The sequence below is a fragment of the Poecilia latipinna genome, unplaced genomic scaffold (genome assembly GCF_001443285.1).
Source record: "Poecilia latipinna isolate Pla-1442-1.1 unplaced genomic scaffold, P_latipinna-1.0 Scaffold36, whole genome shotgun sequence".
In the NCBI taxonomy this organism is placed as follows: domain Eukaryota; kingdom Metazoa; phylum Chordata; class Actinopteri; order Cyprinodontiformes; family Poeciliidae; genus Poecilia; species Poecilia latipinna.
In genome coordinates this window covers 807,910-818,774 of record NW_015112652.1, presented here as the reverse complement: position 1 = coordinate 818,774, position 10,865 = coordinate 807,910, and the positions used below count along the sequence as shown (strand labels likewise).

Genomic DNA, 10,865 nt, shown 5'->3' with positions numbered 1-10,865 from the left:
TACTACTACTACTACTACTACTACTACTACTACTACTACTACTACTACTTCTTCTTCTTCTTTTTTATGGTGGTTGGAAAAACACGGAGCACGCTCACTGCGCCCTCTACTGGCATGCGGGACACTTTCAGGTCGATTGATGTTCACAGTGGACATCACATACAAATCGAAAATGTGAACGACCACACCAAAAATAATAACATTTTACAAAAAAATTGGAACTGTGTTACTTAATGCTGCAGTGTGAACATAGCATAAATGTGTTGAATACTTTCTTATGCTGCTGATGCTATGTTGCATCAATCATTAGCTGTTTAATTATTACAAGGATAGAAATCTAAACTTGTTGCTCATTCTTTAACCTGTAGCTGAATCGTGTTGGAGGAGTTCTGAAAACCAACCAGGGAATCCTCCTGAGGTCTCTCAACCAATCAGACGCAGGGCTCTACCATTGCCTCGCCACCGAGAACAACTTCAAGCACACCGTGGCCCGCGTGGCTTTGCGCATCCTGGACCGGGACATCGTTTTGGCGCTAACCGCTCAGGACGAGGACGAGGCGCCAAAGACCCGCCAAGTGGGGGCGTACCCTCAGTCGCCCGTCGCCTCCACACCTTTCCCGCCTGAGATCAGACTGATTAACCAGTACTGCCAGTCCTACTGGGACCAAGTCGACCCCAAACAGCAGCAGCAGCAGCGGAAGCGCACTAACCGCAGGCACACAGAAAGTCAGGACCAAGGTCTCGGTTAGGCGGCGGGACGGTCCAACACCGGTCTGTCTGGACTTTATGCTGGACGTTTTAGTTGGACACACGTTTGGGTGTCACTTCCACTCATTTGGGGCGTGTGACGCCATTGTTTTATCATTAAAGTGTTGTTGGTTTTCAAGTTTCAACCCAGTAAATCCATATTAAATATAGTTTACACTACTGATGACCACATTCTAAATGATGCCATAGTTACCAAACAGCAGCTTTATTACAGTGTATAATAATGTTACTGTTCTTAAAAAAATAAAAGAACTGTTCAGTGGAACAAAGCACACATTTCACACAAACTTGGTGTTCTTTGAAAAAAAAAAAAAAAAGGCTGAATGCAATAATGCAAATGGTAAGCCTATAGTTACACAGGTATATTTTCCTTTAAGTATCTCCAAACAGAAGTGTAATATATTAATTGTGAATATAATATTAACGGTCATGACCTGTTGTTTCGGTTGCCCTGTATTGTATGATGCTATCATTGTTGATATAAATGCATATTTTTGCATGCATACTGTCGTTGCTCGTTGTACATTTCATGGTTGCTCTCTTGTTGTGTTCTGATGTTGGTGAGTTGTAATGTTAAGCTAATTCCATTGGATGTTGATATTTACTGCCCTCCCATTACTGTCCTGTGCTTTGGTGACCTGCAGTATGTGAGTAGTGAAGTTCTGTGTAGCGTACAGTGTTCTTCCAGTTATGCACTTTGTTGTTGGTGGCATTCATGGGAAATGGGGATCTTTGCACAGATGTATGACAAGAACTGATTTTTTTTAATGTACAGTATGCGATAAAAATGGGAGCGAACCTGGCTCGATGTAGTATTGCTTGTTATTCTGTCATCCTACATTGTATCTAGAAATTTTGTCAGCAAGGAGACGAAATACCAATTTACAGAAATGGGGAAAAGTTCTGACTTTAATCTCAAAATTCTCAGAATTCTGACTTTCTTAAAATTTTGACTTTAATCTCAGAATTCTGAATTTAATTTCAGAATTCTGAGTTTAAAAAGTCAGAATTCTAACATTTTTACTTGTTTTGTTACAGATATAAGCATTGCTGCATATGTATATCTGTATTGATAGATGATAAACGGTTTATTTGCCATGAAAGCATCTAGTGATTGTTTTAAAGTCTTGGTGAGATGTCAGATTTTGTTATCAAAGATAAATTGTCCCAGTAATTATTGCGATAAACGATAATATTGTTGTTCTGAGACCATTTTCAAGTGATATATTCATAATGACATAATAGTGCAAGTTCGCCTTCTCTTAAACTTTCATTTTCTAAAGAACTCTTAACGCTGGAACTGGGAGATATTTTAAATATCCAAAATAAATCACAACCAAAAATAATAAATAAAAATAAAAAAGCACCACAAAAACTGTAAATAAAATGGATTATGATGTATCTGCAAACAAAAATTGACCAGTAAATGTTGATGTTTTTTCTCATGGTCGTTTCCAGACTTTCAAGGATAAACACAAAAGCTCTCATGTCTTTCCCCTTTTGAAGAGTGGCTGAAACAAACGGGCCCCTGTGTAACCTCATATGTAATCCCCAGGGAAACAAACTGATTAGAAGTTCCCAGACCTTATGATCAACCTTTAAAAACTTTCCACTTATTTTTTATTTTTTTTTTACGTGACTTTTATTGTCAGAACAATTTATTACCTTTATTTATTATCTTTAGATTTAGGTTTGTATTTTGCATTTACAGATGAATGTAATCACATTAACGGTCGGGTTTTCCACAGAAGATAATCAGGAGGAGGATCTGTATCCATCACTAGTAATTTCTTCACATCATTCTTCTGAATAAGAAATGTTCAGCCTTTTTAATGAACCGTTTGTTTTTATTAACTCCAGCACAAATGCAAAAACAATTTTCCCATAAATACGAGTCGTTTTCCAGTTTGTAACGTCACATGTAACAGTTATTGAGCTTAAAACTAATATCTAATAAATTCAGAATCCACAGCAGCCGGTGTTTTATCAGTCGTCCCATTCGTCGTCGTCGTCATCGTCATATCCTGCTTCTTCTTCACTTTCATCTGCAGGAGCGAACAAACACACACATGAAGGAGTTTGTTCTGCTCTTGTTTCGGCTCAGTTTTCTTAAAAAAATGTTTACTTACCAGAAGAGTGGATGACTTTACTCCTCTTCTGCATGACCATCATGAGGGCACCAACGATGCCCTCTCCTCCTTCTGGCGTTGAAGGCGGTGGTGGCTCAGAGCTTTCTGTTACCTGCAAAAAAACACACATTAAACAGGCTTTATTATGCAAAATTCATATTTTTGCACATTTCTATATTTCCATCTGGTTCTCAATCGCTTCTAAAAAACAGGCCGAGCACTAAAAAAACAAACAAAAAAACACCCAGCCTTTTTTGGTAATTTGTGGATTCTGGAAAATGAATGTTACAATTTAATGGGAACTGTGCTGTTACCTAGCAACCCCAGCAGAGCCCAGTCTAGTTACCTAGCAACCCCAGGATACATTTGGCCAGCTGGTTTTACTGCTGTACAATGGCTGCTGGAAAAGACAAGTGTTTTGTTGTTGAATTACTACTCAGAAACCACTAGATGCATTTTTTTTTGACTGTGCAGGAGGCTCCACTTCTGGTTTTCAAACATATACAGTTGTATAATTGCACATCTTTTTGCAGCCATTTTCACGTGTGAGTGAAAAACGTTGAGTTGGGGGGCTTGGCTAGGATTTAAAGTGACAAGAGGCCATAAAAACATCTCATTCTGAAAGGAGCAGAGCACTGAGCAGACGAAAATCTCGCTATCTAAGAATGATTTTATACAAAACCTGTTGAAGGAAGGTTAGTCAGTAACCTACAAGTTTGCTTATGGATGGAAAATTAATTCAAAGTGTAAAAATATTTATTCTTTACTTTTCTGAGACTCTTTCCGAGTCGGATCTGATCGAGCAGGGCGCCCCTGCCGTCGCCTCCTCCGGAGGATGCAGGAGGAGGTGGTGGAGGCGCGCCACCGATCTTTGGAGGAGGAGGGAAATCTGAAGGGGCAGAAGGAGGTGGAGGAGGAGGCGGAGGAGGAGGAGGTGGCGCTCCTCCCCCACCTCCCCTGCTGGGTGTAGATGGGACAGGAGGTGGAGGGACACCCATAGAGCGATGCTGGCTGGATGGCGGCGGAGGAGGTGGCATGCTGTGGGATCCCCGTGAAGACGGAGGAGGCGGAGGAAGTGAGGAGTGGGCTGGCGGAGGCGGTGGAGGAGGGCCTCCTCTGCTTGTCGGAGGAGGAGGTGGCAGGCAGCCGCGGGATGGAGGCGGTTGAGGGGGAGGAGCTCCGCGCTGCGCCTGGCCTGGGATGGGAGGCAGGGGGCCAGAGCGACCCCGTGAGGGAGGAGGAGCCGGGGGCCCGGGGCCCGGCACAGGAGGCAGGGGCCCCTGTCGGCTGGAAGGAGGAGGTGGAGGAACATCGCCTGTGACGTAAACAGAAGGAGATGCAGGTTAGAAACGAACACAGTTAAAAATGCAGGATGTAACTTTTATAAAAAATACAACTCTGGGAAAAATTAAGAGACACTTAAAATAATCAGTTTCTCTGATTTTGCTTTTTATAGGTAAATATTTGAGTAAAATGAACATTGTTCTTTTATTTTATGAACTACTGACATGTTTCTGAAATTCAAACCAACATTTGGAATTTATTTGCAGAAAATGAGAAATGGTTGCAGAGCTTTCAGATCTCAAATAAGGCAAAGAAAACAAGTTCATATTCATTTAGAAACAACAACACTGATGATTTTACTCAGAAATCAACATTTGGAGGAAAAACCAGGAGGTTTTCAGTCGGGTTCAGTGTAGTGGGCTCTGGATGTTTTTACATATTTGTTAAAACTTCTCCTAGAAACAACCAATCAGAACCAGACGGAGGGACTTAGCGCTGTCAATCATGCATATGTATGGTTTACCACCACAATACATTAAAGATCTGCTGTTGTCATAGCAACTGTCCAGACCCCTCAGGTCTCCTGGTTCTGTCCTGCATCCCCAGAACCAGAACCAGACATGGAGAAGCAGCATTCATCTTCTATGCACCAGAAATTTGGAACAAACTTCCAGAAAACTGTAAAGCCGCTGAAACACTGAGTTCCTTTAAATCTAGACTAAAAGCCCAGCTGGTTATAGCTGATTTTGAAACATAATAAATAAAAATTAATCAATATTTTGATTTTCAATAACAACACTTAGCAAAATGTGAAGCTTCAATTGTTGATTGTGTGTTTTATGACTTTGTATTTTTGTGTTTTTATGATTGAAAGCACTTTGAGATGCCTTGTGGCTGAAATGTGAAATACAAATAAACAGTAATCGATTGATTGATTGATTGATCTGCTCACACCCCCCTGGTCCTCCTCGCTCTCTGCTACACGACATGCTAAGGCTAATTATCATAGCAAAGACAGCGGGTAAACGATTTTCCTGTAACAGTGAGTTGTTTCTCTGTCATTAGCACATTTAGCAGCGCATACACAGGGATGAGTGAGAGTGCTAAGGCCTTCCTCCTGGCTCTGATTGGTTGTTTTTGACAGGGAAGTTCATTTCTGCAGATGTAGACGATCTTTTCACAGATTATCTATCACAATGTAGTGACAGTTTTAACAAATATGCAAAAAAATAACATTTTTTATTTATAAAAGCTACTGTAGCTTTAGTTTCAGCCTTTGGGAAGCAGAGGGATGAACTAGAAAGGTGGAAATAAAAAGTCTGACCTCGGTTCATCTCCCGTTTCACGGCCTCCAGGCCTCCTGACTGCTCTATGACGTTATAGATCATCTGGGACGTCTGTTCATCCTTCAGGTCAGACACAGAGATGCCTGCCTGAGAGAGCAGCTTCGACAGGTCCGGGTCGAGGTTGTTGGGGTCCCATCCTACATGCGTCACATGCCTGTCAGAAAAAGAAGAAAAGAACAAGCAGGGTCCATCTGTGAAAGCCAGAATGAATTAATTTGAGACATCTGCTTGTGTTTTAGGAGAACAAATCCTTACTTAAAGCCACTTGGTGCTCCAATGTCCGCCTTGGAGATCTTCCCAGCTTTTTTCTTGTCCTTTTTGTTCTTCTTTCCTTTGCTGGAGACAGCTGGGGGGATGGCGGGGGAAGGCATGGAGCGGTAGCGCGAAGACTGGATGTCCGGGTTCTGGATGTCCACTGTGGCCATGTGGAAGGACGCAGAGCTGGGAGACGCTGCTTTAGGGAGAAATAAAAGCATTAAAATTCACAAAGATGGGTAGAGTAACAAAAATTATATGTGACAGTGGCTTATTATATATGACTTTAAAATATTTTTACTCAAGTAAAAGCAAAACGTATCTGAGGAGGAACTGAAGAGAACTGAGTAATTGATCAAAACATCAATCAGTTAATATTTAAAAATAACAAAATCAGAGACAACAGAATATAAATTATGTGAAAATGTTGGTGTTTTAAAGACTAAAAATGAAAATAAATAATTTAAATAATTACAAAATCGGGCAAAATAAACTTTTTTCCCCAGATCTTTCAATAAAAAACTTATGAAAGTTTAACAAAAACTGCAGGTGTGTCTGAATTTTTGGTTAAAACATTTTTGTTTGTCATTCATTTGGTCGAGAATCCAGAAATTTTAATATAACTAGAGTTTTACCCAACTCTGGGTCTTAACAATAAAAACAAAAATTATGATGATTATTATGTAGAAATATTTCAGATGGAGCCATACTAGATTCTACTTAACTTGTAGAACAAAAAAGTCAACTGATATATTCTAATAGAAATGTTTTGGACAAATTATTAATATTTTATTGTTAGCAAGGACTCAGTAAACTCAGCAAAGGGCCAAAATATTATAAGAAAAATATTATAATATGCTACAAAAACATAATGAAAGTTTCCAACTTTGAATTAAAGTAAAAAACAAAAAAAAATCTAGTAAAATTATATTTAATCATTCTGAAATTCAAGTAAATATAAATAATATATTTTTTTTTACTGTCATTTTTAATTTAATTTCATTTGATTTGATTTTTTTTCTTTAAAACCTTTATGGCTGTTTTGTTGTTGTTGTTGTTTTTATTTATACCAAATTTCTACTTTTTCTTCTTATTTAAAGTGAAAACTTCTGAAGGAAGCCTTAAGGTCCTCCGGACGTTTTTATAAATGTTGCTTTATGAAACTTCCAAAACTAAACTTAGGCTCTACAAAGTTGTAAAAGTCTCTGGGTTATAAAAACACAAAAAAAACTTTAATGTTGTTTTAGTAACAAGGCGAGAAGAGCTATGAATCATGGGAGATACCCACCAGGTGGAACAGGAGGGAGGGAACCTCTGTCTGCAGCCATATAAAAAGAGAAAACATGTTTGTGGTGCATGTTTTAAATAAAGTTTTGACATTAAACATCCGATCCAGCGCATATCTTACCGTTCTTCGGTGGGGGGCGCTGTTTCTTCTCTGTCGGTTGTAAACAAGCCACCATTTTGGATCACAGCATCAAGGATGTCACAACAGCGCCGTGAATGCAGAGAATTAAAAAGAAACGCAGAAATAAATGAATAAACAAGTAAAGTAAATCTGGACTGCCTGTATGATGATGTAACACCAACAAAATGTTGTTGATTTCACAGATTAAAAAAAAAAACTCATTCCTAAAGAGCTTAAATGTTAATTATTTATAACAGTAAGAAATGTTTTTGCCCCTCTGTGCAGTGAGGAAGTTGTTCCTGCTGACCTTGTCGGTTGTGTCTTTGGTTGATTTTCTCCATGATGGTGCCTTGGAAGGCGTCCGCTTCCTGTTGGTCCGTAAAGTTCAGCCCAACCTGACAGTCCTACGAATGCACATTGAGTCAAACACATTATGAAGAAATGTGGAACTTGTTCAGGAAAACTTTGACTTATAAATGCAGAATGTGCAGGGAATGTCTTACATCTGCAGCAAAAGTATGAAAGTACGGCAGCGGCGTCGAGTAAACGAGCTGGTTGTAGAGCTCTTGCTCCCAAATTTGCCTACCAACCTGAGGGGAAAAGATTTTAATCATCTCTTAGGTGAGGTAGGTCATTTTATTTATAAAGCACATTTTCAGCAGCAAGGCATTTCAAAGTGCTTTACGTGAATTAGAAGGAAATACAGACAAAACCAAAAGAAAGACAAAAATGTAAAAGTATAAAACTACATATTAGTTCCGTATGTTTGATAAAAATAAGAATAAGTAGTCCATAATTTATAAACTAGTAGTGGTTTCTTTGGATTCTTGTTCTGATAAAACTAAATGTTGGTTCCAGTTGTTCTGGGTTTAGTTCTAGATTTATTCAGTATAAAACTAAATGTTGGTTCTCCATGTCTGGATCTTGTTCTGGGTTGTTAAGTACTGTTTAAGTTTGTTCTAGATTTATAAACTAACAGGAGTTTCTCTTGCTCCGATATTAAAAGTATAAAGCTAAATATTGGTGCAATGTTTAGTTTATAAAAGTAATAAACGAAACAGTTTTCTGTTTTAAATGTTGGCGTATAGTAAAAAAGTACTCCACAGCTTGTAAAAGTAATAAACTATTTGTGACTTTTCAAAAGAGAACTAAGTGAAAACACCTAAAGATGAGCTTTATTTGTTGGCTTATTTGTTAGTTTTTGGTTGTTGTCTGACCTTCAGGTCGAACATTCGTATGAAGTAGGAGCGCTGAGGGTTGTCTTTGACAAAGCACACCACTCCAGTGTGCTGCAGACTCCACATGGATGGGCTGTTTGGCAGAGCCATGAACAACTGGGCCACTGCTGTGGCCATCGACTACACACACACACACACACACACACACATGCAGAGAGAGAGAGATCAGACACAGTTTAGAGCTGATATGACTTGTTAAGGCATTTTATTGCAGTTCAAATGTAAATTTGCAGCGATGATTAACTTCCTCCTCTGCTTTCATTTGCTCTGATAAGTTTTTCTTCTAGTGCTCTGTATTCTCTGTTGCACCTGCTGCTTGAAAGCTTCGCAGGTTTTTAAATCCGACAAAGAAACTCAGAGCAAATCTTTACTTTGGTGGGTTAAAAGGAACGAAGAACAGACCAACTTCTGCTCTGCTACGAGACTAAACACAGTCATAAAGTCTAATTCTGACAGAGGAGGAAGAATCGATTCAGCCACCATTTCCTGTTACAGCTACCCACTTTCTTGATGACCCAATGTAAGAAAACATGTATTTACATCCTTTACTTAAAAAAACTTTGCAAAAATAAACACCTGATGTCTTTTTTTCCCAGAAATTAATAACTAAAAGTAAAAAAACCCTGAACTTACAAGAAACAGATTCAAATATGTAACCGTTAATTTAGCGATTCACTTCAGGATGTGACTTTAGCTACTTCTAAAGGAAGACAATGAGGCTGAGAAAAGCCTTGGATCAGAAATGAGAGTAAATTAAGAGGATTATCTGCCTCGCAGCTCAGTTGTGAACTTACAGCACACCTTCTGCCCAGGAGCTCCTCCAGCTTCTCGTTCTCCTGTTGGCTCAGCAGGGAGCTCGGGACGCTCTCCGTCTTATTTTTACCACGGCTCATTTTCCTTCTCACAAGTGCTCCAGTTTATTTGAAATTAATATCTCCTGCATTTGATAAAAATTAAAAAACACAAAAAAACAAAAACGTCCTCACAATGCACTGTCAGAAAGGAAGTTTCTCTTCTCTGTTCTGTGCACACATCAGCTCAAAGCAGGAAACGGACAACCACACTTCTCTAACCCCCACTTTTCTTCTCTCGCTCAGAGCCGATGCGCAAATCAACTTGTTACTTCCATTTTCAGAGAGCGAGAGAGAGAGCCAGGCAGTGTGTGTGTGTGTGTGTGTGTGTGTGTGTGCTCCTCTGCTGCGAGTGCGTTCCTTTTACAGCCATGCAAACAAAAACTTTTTATCTCAATCAGTTAAACATAGAGTGCATGAAAAGGGAAGTTTGTTTTTTCACTGACATTAAATCAAACTAAACTTTTCTATTTTTTAGAGAGTCTTTTTCAGCTTTAAGAAAGTGGAAAGTTTGCACACATTTCCTTAAATATTTGTAAAGTTATCTTTCAATAAACTGCATGATCTGGGGTGAATCTTTTGGGCATTCTTCAAGAAGCTTCTCACTACGGCTTGCTGCAGTTTTGGTTGATTCCCTCTGACAGAACTCATGTAACTGAGTCGGGTTTGTTCAAGCTCATTTAAACTTTGCCTGCAAACGTTCACAACTTTGTTCTAGTCAAATAATTAACCTTGTTGCCCTTTAGGATACATTCAGCAGTAGGCTAGGGCTCATTGACAATTTGAAAAACCCATTTGTGCCGACGCTTTAACTTCCTGTTTGTCTTATGTTGCACATTATGTTCTTTTTTCTTCATCAGAACCCCCTGCAGGATAAAAATGATGCTGCCACCACTGTACTCTACAGTTGGGATGTTTCTTTAGGCTTGCAAGCTTCCTAATTTTTCTCTAACTTTAAGTAGGGCAGCACTGGTAGAGTTTGATTTCAGCTGACTGTTCAGGTTCAGAGTTGTTGCTTTTAGAAAAAAATATGGCCGTTTTCCTTAAGGTCTTTGTGTTATTTCGTTGTATTACTTTTGCACGTATCTTGTGAAGAGCTCAAATAGGATAGTGTGTACCGCAGTGTGTACAGGCGGATCAATTCCTCGACTGTTTGGCTGTGGTCTGCTCACTCGTTCCTATACCCTCGCTCTTTCAGAACACAGAAGTGATTTCATGGAAACAACACAGGGACGGCTCCTTTATTTACCACCCGTATCCCCCCGGTAGTTTTAGGCTGAAGAAGCTGATCTGAAGTAAAGTGAAGGCTGCAAACTTTGCTGTTCGGCGTTAGCTTTAACTGGTAGCGACGAATATTTACAAGCCACCGTCTTCTTAATTCAGGATCGCTTGGAAATCCATGAAAACTTAATAGCCCATTATATTTGGAAGACAACAATGTTCATGGAATTGATTTATATGCGTCTGAAATACGACTTTGTGTTTTCTAGCTGTCATGGTAATTCAAAGCGGAAACAAGAAAGCCGCATTTCGCTCATACGGATGTGAAGTCAGCGTCGTGCGCGCAAAGAGCTTCTCTTCAGCTT

General features: G+C 39.4%; 2 protein-coding genes across 8 annotated transcripts in view; one reads left to right on the top strand and one right to left on the bottom strand.

Annotated features, from left to right (window-relative positions):
- The window catches only part of LOC106954400 (semaphorin-3F-like), a 24,107-nt gene extending 22,536 nt beyond the window's left edge, over positions 1-1,571 (top strand). For all 4 annotated transcript variants that reach the window (XM_015043872.1, XM_015043884.1, XM_015043877.1 and 1 more), the window contains one exon: positions 369-1,571. In XM_015043872.1, the coding sequence (XP_014899358.1) occupies positions 369-749 (381 nt within the window). In that variant the 3' untranslated portion in view covers positions 750-1,571. The remainder of the gene's footprint in view (positions 1-368) is intronic.
- Positions 1,572-2,594: 1,023 nt separating this feature from the next.
- wasb (WASP actin nucleation promoting factor b) lies at positions 2,595-9,503 on the bottom strand. Of its 4 annotated transcripts, none has more exons than XM_015043904.1 (11): positions 9,223-9,503; positions 8,408-8,548; positions 7,694-7,780; positions 7,498-7,594; positions 7,191-7,220; positions 7,071-7,106; positions 5,783-5,981; positions 5,506-5,681; positions 3,665-4,212; positions 2,898-3,009; positions 2,595-2,813 (listed from the first exon to the last, which is right to left on the bottom strand). In XM_015043904.1, exons 1-11 carry the CDS (start codon positions 9,319-9,321, stop codon positions 2,755-2,757), a joined length of 1,584 nt encoding a protein of 527 aa, XP_014899390.1. In that variant the 5' UTR covers positions 9,322-9,503; the 3' UTR covers positions 2,595-2,754. The 4 variants fall into 4 exon arrangements, with proteins under 4 accessions (XP_014899390.1, XP_014899399.1, XP_014899407.1 ...); XM_015043913.1 differs by having other exon boundaries at positions 5,783-5,978; XM_015043921.1 differs by having other exon boundaries at positions 7,071-7,100.
- Positions 9,504-10,865: the final 1,362 nt, after the last annotated feature.

Bases quoted from the DNA above. Each gene is read 5' to 3' on its own strand.
- wasb (XM_015043904.1), bottom strand. From the start codon at position 9,321: ATGAGCCGTGGTAAAAATAAGACGGAGAGCGTCCCGAGCTCCCTGCTG. The intron at 7,107-7,190 runs GTAAGATATGCG...CTTTTTATATGG, and splicing joins GCGCCCCCCACCGAAGAACG to CTGCAGACAGAGGTTCCCTC. The intron at 5,982-7,070 runs GTGGGTATCTCC...TTCTCCCTAAAG, and splicing joins CCTCCCTCCTGTTCCACCTG to CAGCGTCTCCCAGCTCTGCG.